The 18804-nt window shown below is 44.7% G+C and overlaps 2 protein-coding genes across 9 annotated transcripts in view; one reads left to right on the top strand and one right to left on the bottom strand.

The window, feature by feature from the left end:
* The first annotated feature begins 39 nt into the window (after nucleotides 1–39).
* On the top strand, nucleotides 40–2420 carry POP5 (POP5 ribonuclease P/MRP subunit). 3 transcript variants are annotated; one of them, XM_002753090.7, is made up of 5 exons: nucleotides 40–95; nucleotides 181–323; nucleotides 1536–1685; nucleotides 1860–1943; nucleotides 2044–2420. In XM_002753090.7, exons 1-5 carry the CDS (start codon nucleotides 76–78, stop codon nucleotides 2136–2138), a joined length of 492 nt encoding a protein of 163 aa, XP_002753136.3. In that variant the 5' UTR covers nucleotides 40–75; the 3' UTR covers nucleotides 2139–2420. The 3 variants fall into 3 exon arrangements, with proteins under 3 accessions (XP_002753136.3, XP_009003031.2, XP_009003032.2); XM_009004783.5 differs by having other exon boundaries at nucleotides 1817–1943; XM_009004784.5 differs by lacking the exon at nucleotides 1860–1943.
* A 2115-nt stretch (nucleotides 2421–4535) lies between these two features.
* The window catches only part of RNF10 (ring finger protein 10), a 44312-nt gene continuing 30043 nt past the window's right edge, over nucleotides 4536–18804 (bottom strand). For 2 of the 6 annotated variants that reach the window (XR_013522161.1, XR_013522163.1), the window contains exons 8-17: nucleotides 17149–17274; nucleotides 16604–16880; nucleotides 16275–16408; nucleotides 15023–15140; nucleotides 14681–14782; nucleotides 12581–12736; nucleotides 9352–9471; nucleotides 5730–5787; nucleotides 5467–5625; nucleotides 4536–4837 (exon numbers count right to left, since the gene is read on the bottom strand). Coding sequence is in view for 3 of the 6 variants with exons in the window: in XM_035257826.3 (XP_035113717.1) it covers nucleotides 4761–4837; nucleotides 5467–5625; nucleotides 5730–5787; nucleotides 9352–9452; nucleotides 12581–12736; nucleotides 14681–14782; nucleotides 15023–15140; nucleotides 16275–16408; nucleotides 16604–16880; nucleotides 17149–17274 (1308 nt within the window). In the remaining 3 variants the exon portion in view is untranslated. Of the gene's footprint in view, nucleotides 4838–5466; nucleotides 5626–5665; nucleotides 5788–9351; nucleotides 9472–12580; nucleotides 12737–14680; nucleotides 14783–15022; nucleotides 15141–16274; nucleotides 16409–16603; nucleotides 16881–17148; nucleotides 17275–18804 lie in introns of those variants that run through there. The other 4 variants (XM_035257826.3, XM_035257827.3, XR_013522162.1 and 1 more) reach the window with 3 other exon arrangements.

Below are 18804 nucleotides of genomic sequence, written 5' to 3'. Positions count from 1 at the left end.
AAGCAAGCTTCCCATTGGCAGCGGGCGGAACCCACATCCGTTTTGCACATCGAGCCGGAGGGCGCGGAGGCAGCCATGGTGCGGTTCAAGCACAGGTAAGCAGTTCCTTCCAGACTCATCCAGTGTCTTGCCGGGACCTCGCGGCCCCGCTAGCGCCCATCTTCCTCTCGCCGGCCGCAGGTATCTGCTCTGCGAATTGGTGTCGGACGACCCCCGCTGCCGCCTGAGCCTCGATGACCGAGTTCTGAGCAGTCTCGTACGGGACACGATCGCCCGGGTGCACGGGACTTTCGGCGCAGCCGCCTGCTCCATCGGCTTCGCGGGTGCGAGGGCGCTGGGGGAACCCGGGAGGATGGCGGGACGTGGAAGGGGCAGGCGCCGGAGGAAGAAAGAAGGGGCACGAGCCACTGCTGGAGTGGCCCAGCCCCCGGGCAACTGCTTTTTGTAAGGTATCTCTTTAAGCGCCTGGCACTCAGAGCTAGACTTGATCCAGACAAGTCCGAAATTAGCAGAGAGCTAACAGGAGGGGTCCGAAGGCAGTAGACTTCGATCTAAATGCCTCTTTTTACCTGTTTGACATCTGTAATTCGTTGTGACTTAATTTGATAGGATAGAGAATTAAATGAGGGAAGCAGTGAATCGTTCCTAGTAAGAGCTGTGTGACTGATTACATTAAAAATCACATGGGGAAAAAAATTGTCAAAACCCTGGGAAAGCCCTTTAATAGTTGGCAGAGTGCAGAACACATGATTGTTTATATATGTAAATATAGGATGAGCTGCGACAAAGAGGGTCCCTTCCACACCACTTATATTAGTTCCCTCTTTTACCTTGAAGATAGGCTTAACTCTCCTAAATCAGGTTAGACTAAGCTGACTGCTACAAGAATTAGAGCCCAATTGCAGCAAAACAGCTTGTTTTTCAGGCAAGAGTTTTGTAGGTTTTTTTCCTAAATTAAAATGGATCGCCTCCTACCTGCTCCTATTTATTGAATTAACTAGTTAGTGAATTAGAAAGCATTTTAAATTCTAAATTCATTCACCAGTTCTGAGTGGTATGCAACACAGTGGGTGTTTTGGCTTTTCTCCTGTTTTTTACTGCTGATATAGCCTACGTGCCACTTGCCTGCAACATACATTGAGCACATAGTAGGCTCTGTTACTCCAAGGTTTTTAATACGCTCCTGCAACTCCAAAGTTTTCCTTTTTTTTTTTTTTTTGGATTCAGTCTCGTTTCACCCAGGCTGGAGTGCAGCGGTGAGATCACAGCTCAGCGCTGCCTCCACCTCCCCAGTTCAAGCAATTCTCGTACCTCAGCCTCCCAAGCAGGGAATTACAGGCGTGCACCCCACCATGTCTGGCTAATTTTTGTATTTAATAGAGACAGGGCTTCATCATGTTGGCCTGGCTGGTCCCGAACTCCTGACTTTAAGTGATCCTCCTTCCTTAGCCTCCCAAAGTGCTGGGATTATAGGCATGACATGAGCCACCATACCTGGCAAAAGTTTTCCAAAACGATTTTTTTTTTTGTTCTAGTTCGATACCTCAATGCCTATACTGGAATAGTGCTACTTCGATGCAGAAAAGAATTCTATCAGCTTGTGTGGTCAGCTCTTCCCTTCATCACGTACTTGGAAAACAAAGGACATCGTTACCCATGCTTTTTCAACACGTTACATGTGGGAGGTAGGAGTGGAATGTTACCACATGGCTACTGATTTTCAATAGGTGACACGTTCAGAGTTGAGTCTAGACTGTTGGGTGGGTCTTCTTGCTGTCCCGCTAACAAGACACTCTTCCCCTACCTCGTTATAAAGTCGAGACCTTTCACAAGCTGCTGACCACAATAACTCATGCCAGGTACAATAAGAACATGTCAGAAGTTCCTCATTCAGTACAACAGAAGACAGCTGTTGATCTTGTTGCAGAACTGCACTAATGAAGGTAAGCAACACTAGTCCAGGGCCCACTGAGCAGTGACAGACCTTGAGCCAAAAAAAATCACTCCCAAAGTCATCTTTCATCTGTTATCTGCCTTCTCCAGGAGAGCGGGAAGCTATCCAGAAGTCTGTGACAAGAAGCTGCTTACTAGAGGAGGAGGAAGAGTCAAGTGAGGAGGCTGCCGAAGCAATGGAGTGAACCTCTGCTCACCATACAGCAGGCTACACTGTGCTCAAGCTTCAAGCCCACTTGTTGAACAGAACATTCTGGGTAGCAACAGCATCTTCTACATTTTCCTAACTGGATAACTGCAACCAGAGGACACGTTACCCACTTGAAATGGAGTACGCAGTTAAACTGAAGTTGGCTTTACCTAGCATTCCCTGGTTAAGTGCTGTAGGTTGTGAACTCTGTATAGACATCTTTGTATCTAATTGCTTGGCTAAGAGTAGGTTTAATAAATGTATCTGGTTTCCTTGGTAACTAGCATACTTATGTTACAAAAAGAGCTTATGGAGTCCATGCTTGGCCAAGTCTCCATTCCCTCTCTATCCCTAGCCTTGGTGGGAAGACTGACTCCCTATGTGGTACTAGTTAAATTTTTTTTTTTTTTTAAACAGTCTTGCTCTATCGCCCAGGATGTAGTGCAGTGGTGCAATCTTGGCTCACTGCAACCTCCGCCTCCTGGGTTCAAGCAGTTCTCCCACCTCAGCCTCCCAAGTAGCTGGGATTACAGACATGTACCACCACACCTGCCTAATTTTTGTATTTTTAGTAGACATGGGGTTTTGCCATATTGGGCAGCTGCTGTTGGAACGCCTGTCCTCAAGTGATCGGCCTGCCTTGGCCTCCCAAAGTGCTGGGATTGACAGTGTGAGCTACTGCACCTGGCCTAGATTTTTAATACTTAGCCTTCTATTTGAGGCTTTGTACCCCCAGCCCCCAAGATGAGCCCTAAGCAAGGCAAGTCATTTGAAATAGAAATTTTAGTTGAGACACAGCAACTAAACTGGCAGAGATCTATAGCCAGTCTCAGCCCAGAACCACAGGCTCTTAGGTACCAGATTCCTTACCAGTACTTAAAATATGCAACTTTTGCAGTTGGGGTGGGAGAGCTGGCCTCACCTGACATCATTATTGCATGGCCATATACTTAAAGAACTTAAGGTAGTTTTTGTAATTCCACTTTTCTTTATTGCCTTACACCGAAGACAAGTGAGACTGCCACACTCACTAGGAAGCAGGAACGGTGAGAGATTGTGATCCAGGTTTGGTCTGCTACCTACGAACATTTCTAGGATCTGTTTTCTCCATAATACAATGGATTACACTGAAAGTACTTATACACATTTAACAGAAATACTGGTGACTGGCTTCAACATGCCTCCCTCTTTTTTTTTGTTTTTTGAGCCAGTCTCACTGTTGCCAGGCTGGAGTGCAGTGGCACAATCTCTGCTTACTGCAACCTCCAACTCCCTGATTCAAGCTGTTCTTCTGCCTCAGCCTCCTGAGTAGCTGGGATTACAGGCACCTGCCACCATGCCCAGCTAATTTTTGTATTTTTTTGTAGAGATCGGGTTTCACCACGTTGGCCAGGATGGTCTCAATCTCCTGACCTCGTGATCCGTCCACCTCAGCCTCCCAAAATGCTGGGATTACAGATGTGAGTTACCACGCCCAGCCACCCGCCTCATCTTGAGGCCAGAACACCCTGATCCACCCAGGAAATTTACTGAAATGATTTCTTTCAAAATAGCAGATTAAAGCTAAGCCCAGCTCTAGAACCATTTAAACCTGACACCAGAAGAGACAGCCCACGATATCCTGGTAGCTATCACATTAACCTATTCAAGAAATAACTCATCTAGTTTACCTGTGATTAACTTAACAAAAAGCTCACATTGCTTGTGCAGGTGATTTATTGCAACCATTTGCCTTCGCAGTCTAATACACCTAGAGGTCACTTTATTAAGCAGCAAGAGAGTTCACATCAAAATTAGCTCAAATCAAGGCATAAGAAAACTGCTCTAGATCAGAGGGAGACAGCAATGCTACGGCTTGAGACGGCCCTGCTCTTTTCCAGCTGTACAGACTCCTGTTCCTAGGACTCAAGCCACTGTCACTGAAAACAAGCTCCATCTTAGGGGTAGCAGGTCTCAGGGCTTCCTTCATGAGTTACAGCTTTCCTTGCCAATGCAAGCCATGCTCAAGAGGCGGCAAAACCCTCCTTTCACACATGCAAGTGCCAAGGACACCTACCCCATTAAGCTGGCACCACAACCTGGCCATGTGTCAGAAGAAAAATAAACTGCAATTCAAACTGGGTGTCCTAAATCCATTTTATTCCCACCCCTCTGCTTTAACAAGGAGAACTAAATAGTAAGGATCCAACTGTTTTTAAAAGACAGAGAGATGCTGAGCCCAGGAAGCCCTGACACGATGCTACGGCAGAGCAGTGCTGTGCCATTCTGGGCTGGACAGCCTAATGCAGGTCAAAGGGACTCAATCTTATTTTGGGTTGAAAAAAATTAATTACACATGGTTCAAAAAGACTACACTCACAACAAACTAAAAACCTTGGCAGGAAGAGATCTCTTGTGAGTGTCAATACTTTATTTTGGTGTAAAGACAGGAAGCTGGAAAATACACTGTATTTAAAATTTCTTGGTTCCCCCTCACATTGTGGAAACCCCCTCCCCTCCAGAGCTAATCTGTTCAAACTCAAATACTTAAAAATTACAGCAGCCAAACAAAAGCATGGGGTAAAAAAAAAAAAAAAAAAAAAGCAACAGATGGAGAAGGTAGCCTGGGCCAGTAGTGTCACTTTGTGTGGACAATTGAGGTGCTGAACAGGAGCTTCTGTTTCTGTTTTTTTCTTTTCTTTCCTCCTTTCTCTTCTAAAGGGAGACACAGAAAGAGAGCTTGCTTAACTAAAAATGCCATCCCTTGTCCCCTGGTCAATTTTCATTACTGAGAGAGTGGAGGCTCTGGAATTAGACTGCCTAGACTCCAATACCAGTCTTGGTATACACTAAGTGGGTGTCTTTGAGCAAGTCACTTTACCACCCTGGACCTCAGTTTCCCCATCTGTAATGTGAGGTAAACCCATTTAATGTTGTTGGGAGGATAAAATTAGCACGGTGCAAGGTACACAGCACTAAGAGAGGTGCTGAGCCTCTCATATGTGATTCTTATCTAAGTCACGAACAGTGCAACAGGCTTTGAGAGTGACTTCTCCTAATTGGCTACCCTGTACCAACTCAAGATGCTAAAGGTTGTACACCCCACTGTATCTTGGAAAAGTTCCTCAGAATTTCACTTTCAGGCCTCATGAATTAATCTGGGGTGGCAAACAGGTCCTATCTGACATACCAAATGGAGTATTATTTAAATGACACTAGATTGTGCCAAAGGGTTCAGAAGGAAAAGTGCCTAATTAGTGATGTCTGCCACTGGATCCAGGCAGGAATGACAGTACGTGTGCAGTGTGTTTGACAACCCTGGGCACTCCAGCCTCTGCCCTTACCAGAGAGGGGATCTGAAGTAGCTGGTGTGTCCAGTTTCAGGAAGGCAGCTTCAATTGCTTGGCTGAAGGAATTTTGAAAACTGGGCACAGGAACACGGTCTGAGTTATCACTCTCCCCGTCACTGTCCGCAGGAGCAGGAGGAACTAAGCTGTTCTCATCTAAAAAAATACCAGTGTTAAAACTCTAAGAAACAACTCCTTTCTAGAAACAGCCTTTTATGGAAATGAACCAAACTCCCCCTTCACAAGTGGGTCATCCTCACCTTTCTTTGGAGCAGTTTTGGGCCACACATCTGCTTTTGCTTTTCCAACCCTCAGCATCTGCCAAAGTGGGAAAGAAGTGGGGGAAAAGAATTTAAGTAGCTGGTCTGTCTTCTTTTCCAGACCTACCTTGACACTGATTGGAGAGGCACAGAGCCAACTGTCACCTTTGAAAAGATTCTCCAGGTACTTCTCTCCTTAACATACTGTTCTAGTCATGTCCTTTATATTCTGACTAATGGAAATGGCAGTGAAGTATTTACTACCACAAGGTAGTAAACCATAAGCTGTTTTGTTCCTTGGGAAATGGGTAAAGACCACCACATAAAAGGCACACAAAATTCTTACTCCGACCCTCAAGTTGGGAATCCTGACTATGTGGTAAGTTTTTCTGCCCTTCTTGGGACCCCTACAAACACCAGTCTGTCAAAGTAAGCAGTGGGTAGCACCCTCCGGTTGGTTTTTTGTTTGTTTAGGTTTTTTTGTGACAGACTTTTGTTCTTGTCGCCCAGGCTGGAGTACAATGGCACAATCTTGGCTCACTGCAACTTCTGCCTCCCAGGTTCAAACAATTCTGTCTCAGCCTCCCAAGTAGCTGGGATCACAGGGCCCACCACCACGACCAGCTAGTTTTTGTATTTTTTAGTAGAGACGGGTTTCACCATGTTGGCCAGGCTGGTCCTATACTCTTGATGTCAGATAATCCACCTGCCTCGGCCTCCCAAAGTGCCAGATTACAAGTGTGAGCCACCGTGCCCGAACTAGTACCCTCCAGTTTTGAACTATATGGCTATTGAACTTAAGTTGCCTACAGCCATGAAAAGTAAAACTCTCTCCTGGCACTGCTTCAATAGCTCTCACTACCTTTTAGTCTGCTTTTCCAATAGCTCCTTAATCATTAACTTTCAGATCCAACCATAGGCCAGTAAAATTCCCAGGAAGACAATAAAACCAGAACAATTCTCATGCCCCTGAGTAATTTTCATCCCACTTGGCCAAGGCCAAGTTGTAACTGTTGAAGGCCACTATGAGCCCCAACTGCAAATATGCCATGTAACTTATTTTGACAGGGAACATTTTACTCCCGGAAAAATATCAAGAGACAAACCCTATGGGGTTCAAGCAGGGATGCCTTGCCCTTAAATCACATATTCCAAAGTGAGGAATCTATTACTCAAGATGAGTTTGTGTTGGCAGATGCTGATTTCATTAAATAACCTTTCTTCATTATGTTCCCCTTTGGTGAACTTCTCCCTTGGTCTCTAGGAGTTTGGGTCTGCTATGGCTTAGACATTTGACCCCTCCAAGCCTCATGTGAAAATCTGATCCCCGGCCAGGCACAGTGGCTCACGCCTATAATCCCAGCACTTTGGGAGGCCAAGGCAGGCAGATCACCTGAGGTTGGGAGTTCGAGACCAGCCTGACCAACATGGCAAAACGCCATCTCTACTAAAAAATATATAAAAATTAGCTGGGCGTGGTGGCACATGTCTATAATCCCAGCTACTTGGGAGGCTGAGGCAGGAAAATTGCTTGAACCTGGGAGGCAGAGGTTGTGGTGAGCTGAGATCGCGCCATTGTACTCCAGTCTGGGCAACAAGAGCAAAACTGTCTCAAAAAAAAAAAAAAAAACAAAACGATCCCCAATTTGGGACGAGGGGGTGGACCCCTCATGAACAAATGGATGCTCCCCCCCCCCGCCACACCAAGGGATAAAAAACTATTCTCCCATTCGTTCCTGAAAGAGCTGATGAGCGATGTCTGCTGCTGGATCCAGGCAGGAATGACAGGACGTGTGCAGTGTGTTTCACAACCCTGGGCACTCCAGCTTCTGCCCTTACCAGAGAGGGGATCTGAAGTAGCTGGTGTGTCCCATTTCATGAAGGCTGCTTCAATAGCTTGGCTAAAGGCTATTTTGAAAACTGGGCACAGGAACACGGTTTAAAAGACCTTGAAACCTCCTCCCCTCCTTGCTTCCTCTCTTGCCATGTGATCTCTTCACAAGCAGGGTTCCCTCCACTTCTTGTACCATGAGTGGAAGCAGCCTGAGGCACTCAGCAGATGCCCAGTCTTCCAGCCAGCAGAGTCATGAACCAAATAAACCTTTTTTTTAAAATAAATGACCCAGCCTCAGATAATCCTTTATAGCTACACAAATGGACCAAGACAGCATCCAAATAAATAGTTTGACATGTGAATCATTTTACTCTTATAAGGTAACCAAAATATGTCACCTACATTTTATTCTTACCAAAGTGTTTAAATATTTAACCCGAATCCACTCATGAAAAATCACGCAAGTCTAATCTGTAGGATATTCTATAAAACAACTGGCCATGGAAGGGAAAAAAAAAGAGGAGATATGAGCAAAGAAATGGTTAATAACTCAAAGGAAATGAAAGAGACTTGACAACTAAATGCAGTGAGTAATGGACATTACTCACTGAGTTGAAAATAAAGGACACTGAGACAAATGGGAGAGAGAAAAATGCACACTGTATTAGGTATTATTGTAGCAGTGGAATTTCTCTATTGTGATCATTGTGGTTATATAGGAGAATATCCCATATTATTACAAACAGTATTACTCATTCTTTCAACTCTAAGTGTGAAGTTTTTCAAAATAAAGTTCAAAGGAAAACAGCAATAGCAGTAAAGCCTAGTTAAAAAAAAAAACAAAAAACTTTATTTGGCATAACTCCTGGGAGCCACTTACTAATCATCTCTAAAGTCCAGCAGTTAATTTTCAGGATCCCCCCCACTCCCTTCCCATCTCGCCCCTACAATTATTTCATGATCCTTGATTTCAGGACCCTCCTTACCAAAGTTCAATTCTTATTTATCAGTACAAACTGCTATAATTACATGAGAAACATCCATATCAACTACTCTAAAGAACTGTCAAGATGATTCTACACTAGCCTCAAAGAAGTTAATACAGACTTCTTACAAGGGCACATGTCAAGCTGTCCATCTGTCTTCCTCAGTTATCTGAATACTAAGTATTAGCTTATTATCTTGGAGATTAATAAAGTGGTTTCACAGCAAGCCTCACTAGCCTATCGTTCCCCCACGCAGCTGCTCTGGCTAGTTACAGTATAACCAGGACACTCTTCCCCTCTCAAAGTGAAGAGAAATAGCTTATTTTATGTAACAGATAAATGTCACCTGAATCAGAGGTCCTAGAACCAGATACCAGTTAAAATTGAAGGTGTATCCCCAGCCCCTACAACAGGATCCAGTACACAGTATCAAATGATTTTTTAAATATTCTAATTATTCTTGGCCTCTTTCCTGGGTACGTCCTACAGTAACATCTGAGGACTAAATCTGAGCTTTCCTCTTAAGAAAGCTTCCCATGTATTAGAGTCAGTGCAACATTAGCCTGTTAAGTCTCTCCTTTTCCAACAGAGGGGCCCATCCATGACATAATCTGCCCTCAGCCAACTCCATGCTGCCTAAAGCTCCAACAGGCAGTGAATTTCCCTCCTACCCATCAGATGACTCAATTTATCCAGCCGTATTAGAATAAGAGGTAACAATCCCTGGAGAAGGTTCCCATAATAATAAGCAGCAGAGTTCATGTTAAATACCCTTGGGCTGCTTCACAATCGAAGGATTTACCTGGGCAAAGGAAGGGAAGGGAGAGTCTTCTTCCAGACTCCCAACGCAGAATGAGGGACTGCCCTGACTGGCAGTGGGTGACAGAGGGGTCAGCAGAAAGTCTGAAAGGGAACCAGAGACCTGATTATATTCGTCACGTTCCAAGGAGTGTTCTCTTAAGAAGAGAGATGAGTGAGCCCTGAGTCAGGTCTGGAAAATTACAAACCATCCCCTCAAAGAAAAGCAAACCTTGATCCAACCTTCAACTCTCCCATGTTCTTATAAAGCCAACGATGTCGCCCATGAAATCAGTGACCCGTATAGGGAGAGGTAAAAGCTTCATGGTTATAGTAACACTAGGAGTCATGGTAGAATCTACTCCTACCATAAGAAAATTTTTTGCTTTTGAAATGCTGTACTCTTGACAAAGGCTGGCTCTCAAGGCTAGGTGCTGTCAGGGACTAGTTTTATATGGATGAAAAACCTCCAAGAAAAAGATAAAATTTAATCAGCTCAGCCTTTACATTCCTGCCAGTAGACACTATGACCTGGGAGTATGCAGTTAGAATCCAAGACACATCAACAAGATCCAGCATGAGGGTGCAAACCTTTTCCCGATATTCCCTAGGTAATAGACTTCTCTCACCTTTCTGACTAGAGCTGAACACTTACAGATCAGTCTATCCACTGCCCAGAACAGTGTCAGACAAGAGGGGCCTTACCCTCCCATGGTCAGTACTCTTATTCCTAGGACCAACCAATTGCTCTTGCTTAAATACATTAAAAGCTTAAACTTTCAGAAAAGCCAGGCGCTGTGGCTTACACCTGTAAATCCCAGCACTTTGGGAGACCTAGGTGGGTGGATCACCTGAGGTCAGAAATTCAAGACCAGGCTGGCCGACGTGGTGAGATCTCATCTCTACTAAAAACACAAAATTAGCTGGGCATGGTGGCAGACACATGTAATCCCAGCTACTTGGGTGGCTGAGGCAGGAGAATCGGTTGAACCTGGGAGGCAGAGGTTGTAGTGAGCCGAGATTGTGACATTGCGCTCCAGCCTGGGCAACAGAGCAAAACTCCGTCTTAAAAAAAAAAAAAAAAACCTTTCAGAGAAGATAGTATGTGAAAACATGATCTTGTTATCACAGATAGGCTGGGCAGATCACTTAAGACCAGGAATTAGAGACCAGCCTGGCAAACATGGCGAAACCCCGTCTCTACTAAAAATACAAAAATTAGCAGGGTATGTTGGTGCATGCCTGTAATCCCAGCTACTCGGGAGGCTGAGGCATGAGAATTGCTTCAACCTGGGATGCACAGGTTGCACTGAGCTGAGACTGTCCCACTGTAGTCCAGCTTGGGAAACAGAGCGAGATCCTGTCTTTAAAAAAAAAAAAAAAAGAAAGAATGAGTATCACAGATAATGTATTTAATTATCTGCCATAGTCCTTTCTCAGGTAAGCAGAAGAGCGTCACAGGAGTGCAGTCAGTCCTCAAGAACCAAGTTCCAATCCCAGTTCTTGACTAACTACCTGCCTCAGCCACAGGTTCCTAATCTGCAAAATGATATGCATGTGATCACAATGGTCATCAAAAGTTTTAAATATTCCGATGATGGACATTTTGTTAAGAATGCCTGACAGAGGCTGGGCGCGGTAGCTCACACCTGTAATCCCAGCATTTTGGAAGGCCCAGGCAGGCAGATCACGAGATCAGTAGTTTGGTTGAGACCAGCCTGACCAACCTGGTGAAACCCCATCTCTACAAAAAGTAAAAAAATTAGCTGGATGTGGTGGTGCATGCCTGTAATCCCAGCTACTCGGTGGGCTGAGACAAGAAGAAGAATCACTCGAACCAGGGAGGTGGAGGCTGCAGTGAGCCAAGATTAAGCCACTGCACTCCAGTGACAGAGTGAGACTCCGTCTCAGAAAAAGAAAAAAAAAAAATAGAAATTAATAAACAATCTGCCAGGCAGATGAAGATCATAAAAGACAATGTCTGAAATTATAGTCAGTAACTCTTTAATTTCTTAACGATTTAAATATTCTGGCTGGTCTGCAGGTAGTGAGTTATCTCAATTGATTGTTCACACTCAGTTATAGATCCAGCTCTTTGTTCTACTCATTCCCCCTTCTCACTACTGCACTGGACTAGTCTTATAAACGAACAAACACATTCTTTCTATATAAGACAAAATTTATTTTAAGGCTAAAGGCTCATTTGAACATTTTAATCCAGTCTCATTCCTTAGAATGTAACACCACTACCAATTTGGAATATACCTGTCTCAGTATTTTCTCCTTTTTTTTGACAGGGTCTGCTTGTGTTGCCCAGGTTGGAGTGCAGTGGCCCATTCTCGGTTCACTGCAACCTTTGCCTCCCAGGCTCAAGTCATCCTACCACCTCAGCCTCCCGAGTACGTGGGACTACAGGTGCACAACACCACACCCACCTAATTTTTGTATTTTTTTGTAGAGATGAAATTTTGCCACAGTGCCCAGGTTGGTCTTGAAATCCTGAGCTCAAGGGGATCTGACCACCTCGACCTCCCGAAGTGCTGAGATTACAGGTGTGAGCCACTGTACCTGGCCTTCAATTTTTTCTGTACCTTTAATATTATTTTTCATTTCCTGCCCTGCCTTCTAGAAGTTTTTCTATACATTTAGATATATAAACCCATAATGAAATGCTTTAATTTTGTGGTGGTGGTGTTCTTTAACCCACAAATATTTGTTCTTGTTCTATAAGTTAGTTTTATCTTCCCATTAGTCCATGAAGAGAACTATTCCCTTCTTCAGCAGGTGTAAAATATTTTATAGTATAAATACTATAATTTAGCCATTTCCCTACTGGTAGGCTTTCTGGACTGTTTCCTTTTTTTTTTTTTTTGTAGCTATTATAAACGCTGCTACAATAGAGACATATAGGAAGATGGTCAGGCATACAGGAGAGTATCTCAAACATAAAAACTAGAAATAAAAACAGCTGTGTCATAGGGAAGAATCCAGATTCAACTATCCTGCCTAAAGAGCTCCCTGAGGTTCTCTGAAGCTGGGGATAAAGCAGTCAGTATAGCAAGTCGGAAAGGTGAATAAATGGCAAGAATCTGATGGACCTTGGGACTACCCAAAGTCAGCTTATGGACCTGAAGCCCACACCATGCTGAGTGGGCCGGGGTTGTAAATTCAGACACCAAGGCTTTGCATAAGGTCTAGCCAATGGGTGAATTCATTAAATTTCATCTACTTACCTGCATGGGAACCTGGACTTCTGCTCAGAGGAGAAAGGGAGAGGGCCCCCTGGCCCTCGGTGCTGGTGGGACCCAAAGCAGAATCAGAGGAGCAGGTATAGGAATTGAAGGCAGGAAACTGCTGTAGATTCTCAAGGGGAATGTGGACTTCTGGGTCTGCAAAGGAAAGATAACCCTGGTAAACCCATTTATAGAATTATTCTTCTGCGTGTGTGTGAGATGGGAATCTCACTTTGTGATCCAGGCTGGAGTGCAGTGGTGCGATCTCTGCTCACTGCATCCTCTGCCTCCAAGGCTCAAGCAATCCTCCTACCTTAGCCTCCTGAGTAGCTGAGACCACAAGCAGGTGCCACCATGCCCACCTAATTTTTTGAATTTTTAGTAGAGATGGAGTTTCACCATGTTGCCCAGGCTGGTCCTGAACTCCTGAGGCCCACCTCGGCCTCCCAAAGTGTTGGGATTACTGGTGTGAGCCACAACACCCGACCTGAACTTTTCAAATAATTTCTAACAGGTGAGGACACCATACATGCATACCCCCAAAGGTCTGGAGGACGCAGAGAGAAGCTAAAACCCAAATTTATAACTGTCCTTCTATAATGTCTTTGTTTTAATATAGTTAACCTTGTTTTAACTATTCATAATTGAGGTTGGGTGACAAACATCGGAGTATATATATGTGTATATATATATATATATTTTTTTTTTTTTAAGAGATGGGGGCTCAGGCCGGGCGCAGTGGCTCAAGCCTGTAATCCCATCACTTTGGGAGGCCAGGGCGGGTGGATCGCGAGGTCAAGAGATCGAGACCATCCTGGTCAACATGGTGAAACCCTGTCTCTACTAAAAATACAAAAAATTAGCTGGGCATGCTGGCATGTGCCTGTAATCCCAGCTACTCAGGAGGCTGAGGCAGGAGAATTGCCTGAACCCAGGAGGCGGAAGTTGCGGTGAGCCGAGATCGTGCCATTGCACTCCAGCCTGGGTAACAAGAGCGAAACTCCGTCTCAAAAAAAAAAAAAAAAAGAGAGAGAGATGGGGTCTCACTATGTTGCCGAGGCTGAAGTGCAGTGGCTATTCATAGGCACAACCCCACTACTGATCAGCACGGGAGTTTTAACCTGCTCCATTTCCATCCTGGGCCGGTTCAACCCTCCTTAGGCAACCTGGTGGTCCCCCATTCCTGGGAGGTCATCATATTTGATGCCAAACTTAGTGCAGACACCTGATCGGCATAGTGCACTATATCCCAGAACTCCTGATCCTCCCACCTCAGCCTCCCGATTACTCTCTGGATATTTCCACAAAAAGTTGAAACAAAAAATCTTATTCCTGAAGTATCAGTTTTCTCAAAGTTCAGAACATGTGCCAAACACCTACGTAGTGTTGGGACCCCAGATATATACTCACCTCATTTGAGATATAAAATGTATGTTTCCATACCATATGGAGACAAAAGAGCAAAGTCCTTTCCTTGGCCAAAGACTCAATTCCTTGTTTTCTAGTGGATAATGGGTCCTTGTTTCACCCTAATCCCCTAGATTCAATGAAGCTTATTTTGGAGAACCAGATCAAAATGCGTGCTTAGTGCCATGAAAGATCTCTTAAAACCACTTCCTGTACTTATTTCCTAGTCTACCAAAGTTTCCACTTGATCAGACCCTCCTGGGAGACTTGCTGTGTTCAGCTGTCCCCTTTAATAGAGAGTTAGGGGTAACATCAGAGATCCAGACAGCATGGGGGACAATGGCCCCCAGCATTCTTAGTGAAGCCCCAATTCCCACCTCTGCAACAGGTTTACATCACCCACTATTACCAAGGCTGAATTTCGTCTTAATCCTTACTATGTGCTATGTAAGGATTGCTTACATGTGCAATCCTTACTATGTAGAATCCTTACTATGTGCTATGTAACTATTTGACCCATAGTAACTCATTAAATTCACAGACAAGTCTATTAAGGAGGTACTCTCATGATTCACATTTAAAAGCTGAAGAAAACAAATGGCTCTGGTCTGGCTTCTGGGTCGGTCCCAGACACAAAGTTCCATACAATGATGCACAGCAGTACTAGTCAAAGATGAGAGTTCCTGAACTTACACTTGCCCTGTTTCTTGTTCTCCTCCATCTCAATTCTGCGCTCTCGGCGGCGTTCCTCCCGAGCCTTCTTTTGGCGTTGACGCTTCCTTTTCTCAATGTCATCTGTGGGTTTGTCAGGTCGTAAAGAGGTAGTCCCAGGACAACCTGGCCATTACCTCCTCCCAGTATTAGCAGCTAAGCCCACACCGGTAGGCCCAGCTGGACTAGATGAACAGATGAAGTGTTTAGGAAGTACTAAAAGACTCATGATACAGCTCCGTAAATTTCCTCCCACACTGCGTTTCTAGCCACAAGCATCCCTGAACTCTACTATAAAGGGAAGCAGAGCAGGGGCACTCTCACCTGAGAACATCTCTAGGGTTTCCTTCGAGACCACAGGAGGTTGCAAAGCCAGTTCACAGATGCTGAACTCACAGGTGAGTGGCAAGTGAGAGAGGTATCTGTGACGCTGCCGAACATCCTACATTGGAAAAAGGACCATTACTCAACTAAAGCAAGCCCAACTCTGAAAGCCAGGGGTCCTAACCCAGACAGATATCTAACAATGTATACGTAACACTCACAGCCAGCACGTGCTGAAAACAGTAGTGCTCAATTATCCTCATTTTGAAAACAAACAAACTGTCAACCTACAGGAATGTGGAATAAGCAACCAAATCCAGTTATTTTTGGTTTGTGCTGCAAAGGAATGAATTGAGTATGGCAACAAATAATCTACAGCTAATCCCAGCTGCCTCTGATTTTCACGGGTCCACAACTGAGGGAAGAACGTGAAAATAAAGAGCATATTTGTTGGCAAAAACAAAACAAAACAAAACCTGGGAAACACACACAGAATAACTGGGAAAGAAGATAAAGCAGATCTCCCCATTGAAAGACACTTGGCCTGAAATAGTAGAAAATGAAGTCCAATTTTGTTTGTTTGTTTGTTTTGAGACATGGTCTTGATCTGTCCCCCAGGCTGGCTCACTGCAGACTCTATCTCCCAGGCTCAGATGATCCTCCTGCCTCAGCCTCCTGAGTAGCTGGGACTACAGCTGAATACCATCACACCCAGCTAATTTTTTTTTATAGTTTTTTGTAGAAATGCCCTGGCTGGTCTCAAACTCCTGGCTTCAAACAATCTGCCTGCCTAGGCCTCCCAAAAGTGCTGGGATTACAGGTCTGAGCAACCACCCCGCCCATTTATTTTCATTTCTATTCTTTTTCTGCATATGTTTGCTGAAAAATTAGTAGTACTCAAAGAGTCTAATTTTAAACCTTAAAACAAATTTGTGACATTTCTCCCAAGCAGTAAGAAGGAAAAGAAACAAAAATAAACTCCATTTTTAATAAAAGGAAGAAATATCTACATCCCCAAACTACAATCAATGAACCAGAGAAGCAGTGAGCAGCAGTAACTGATTTAACAGAACCCTGTCATGCTGAGGGGGCACCTAACTTACAAAGAATTCATAGCACCATCACTGACAGAAAGACTAAAAATACAAAAACTAAAGGCTTTGAAGGTTTGTGAACTTAGGGTGGCTATGCCTACCTCAGAGATTAGGTTAAGATTGCTGCCTGACCATCTGTTGCTACAGGAAGACCTCACCTCAGACATGGAGTAGCCAGCAATCTCCACCACAGTTGCTGAGATCTTCTCAGGGCTCTTCTCCAGGCTACCATACTCCCGTACCAGGCAGCGCACATTCACAGGGTGCAGGAACATGTGCTGCCCATCTTCCGCTGAGGACAAGGGGCTCAATCACACACCAGTCTTGGCCAGCCCGCAGAAGGCCCCCCACTCCTTCCCATGCCCAAAGGCACAAGCCATCCAAGCCCCAGGATCTAGTGGAGATACCTCCTCTGCTTAGAGAGCCAGGTCACCTCTCTGAAACACCTCTGTGACAACCCAATCCTTCTCTCCTCAAGCACCCTCACCTTGGTAAAAGTAGTAACAAGGAGAGCTGCTGAGGTGTGTGAAGCCTGGCTTGGTGATGGGTTCTTGCTGGCTGGACTCAATGCAAATGATCCCTTCCTTAAGATTGTCATTTGCTAACTCCAAGTCATCACAGGCCCCTGGCAACCCCTCAGCCTCCGGTTCAGAAACTGCTTCTTCCTCTTCTACCACAGGGAGAGCAAGAGGTCCAGAAGGAGCGTCCAGAGAACAAACTTTCGTGGTTTCTTCATCGAAGGCAGACAGATACTCCAGCACACCCTGTTGGAGCAAACTCGAGATCAACAGAAAGTCTATCTCCTACTTTCCAGAAGTAATGTGGTAAATGTAGGCCTAAGAACCAAGCTCCCCGGATGTTTATCTTAGCTGTCATGTTCATTGATTTAACGCCCCTGAGGAAAGAACTAGTAACAAGCATACAGAAAATACTTATTGTCCCCTCTTCTTCTGAGAAGGTTTAGATTTCACAGTAATGCCTCATGGCAGCATTTGAGGAATGGCAGCCACTTAGTAACAGGGACACACTAACCTTCCTGGGTTGAAAAACAGACTCCTTCGCCAAGGGAGCCATCAGCACCAGTTGTTCCAGAGCAGCCACACCACCAGTGACCTCCCCTCTGCTTCCAGCCAATCTTGACAGAGCCTCTTCCCGAGTCTAACGCCGCCAGAGAGAACACCAGAGAAAGTTAAGTTCCCTAAAACATACTTGGCTTGAAGGGCAAGGGCTTAGAATGGCCTCTCAACAGGACCAAAAGTTAAAAGGCAATGAGACCCAATGGGAAGGAGTTAGGTGCTTAAACATCTTAACTTTGAGGGAAACAAGAAGCAAGAAGCATGCAATACCCACTAAGAATTGCATTCTGCTTAGAATCTGACACTGGGGAATATAAATCAGTTCAGCCATTGTGGAAGACAGTGTGGCGATTCCTCAAAGACCTAAGATGTAAATACCATTCCACCCAGCAATCCAATTACTGGGTATATACCCAAAGGAATATAAATCATTCTACTGTAAAGATACAGCCAGGCACAGTGGCTCATGCCTCTAACTCCTGCGCTTTGGAAGCCCGAGGTGGGTGTATCCCTTGAGGCCAAGAGTTCAAGACCAGCCTGGGCAATATGGTTAAATACCGTCTCTACTAAAAATATAAAAATTAGCTAGGCATGGTGGTAAGTGCCTGTAATCCCAGCTACTTGGAAGGCTGAGAGAGAATAGCTTGAACCCAAGAGGCAGAGGTTGTGGTGAGCCAAGATCATGACAATGTACTCCAGCCTGGTCAAGAGAGGGAGACTCCGTCCCAAAAAAATAAAAAATAAATTAACCGAGTGTGGCAGTGAGCACCTGTAACCCCAGCTACCTGACAGGCTGTGTCAGGACAATCACTTGAAGCTGGGAGGCGGAGACTGCTGTGAGCCGAGATCGCGCCACTACACTCCAGCCTGGGTGACAGAGCGAAACTCCATCTCAAAAAAAAAAAATCTAAGAACCTACTTTTTACAAACTATGCTCAGACAAAGGCCCAGAGTAGTAGGAGGGGTTTAGCTAACCCCACCTCAGCCTGGACAGCTCTAATTCTACGTTGCCTTTCTTATGCCTATAATGCCATTTGAACAAATATGGCAGCAATGTATTATAGAAAGAAAGCAAAAGTTAAATATACAGGACTCTACCCAAAGAGACCTGGGGAGTCAAAGAGCCAGGAATTCAAATACCAGCTGCATCCGTTACTAGAAAACTAACCAACCCATGATTCCATTTCCTCATCCATGAAAGGGTATAGTTCTATCTACACATTAGCAGCTTAAGTGAGATACATGTGTACAGCACTGGGCCTATCAAATGCTAATCATTCAATAAATATGGGCTTCTCCTGCTTTAAGCTAGATTAGCGGTTCTAGGTGAGCAGCATCACCCTAGAATTTGTTAAAATGCAAATTATTAAGCCTACTGAGCTTAACCTACACAATCAATATCTCAAGGTGGAGCCTAACAACCAGTGACTGTGATGCTTCAGGAATCCCTGGTGTGGAAGATACAAGACCTAGGGAATTCTATCCTTGTGTAATCTTTGTCACAAGTACTAGGCAGGCCATAATACTTTTTCCACAATGTCTTTTTTTTTGAGATGGAGTCTTATTCTGTCACCCAGGCTGGAGTGCAGTGGCCCAATCTTGGCTCACTACA

Source organism: Callithrix jacchus, chromosome 9, assembly GCF_049354715.1.
Source record: "Callithrix jacchus isolate 240 chromosome 9, calJac240_pri, whole genome shotgun sequence".
In the NCBI taxonomy this organism is placed as follows: Eukaryota; Metazoa; Chordata; class Mammalia; order Primates; family Cebidae; genus Callithrix; species Callithrix jacchus.
The sequence above is the reverse complement of the archived record's forward strand: the minus strand, read 5'-3'. Positions and strand labels throughout refer to the sequence as shown.

What these genes read in the sequence shown, in the direction of transcription:
- POP5 (XM_002753090.7), top strand. Translation starts at nt 76, where the DNA reads ATGGTGCGGTTCAAGCACAG. An exon ending in CTGCTCCATCGGCTTCGCGG is followed by an intron (nt 324 to 1,535) that starts GTGCGAGGGCGC and finishes TTTTTGTTCTAG; the next exon opens with TTCGATACCTCAATGCCTAT. An exon ending in GCAGAACTGCACTAATGAAG is followed by an intron (nt 1,944 to 2,043) that starts GTAAGCAACACT and finishes TGCCTTCTCCAG; the next exon opens with GAGAGCGGGAAGCTATCCAG.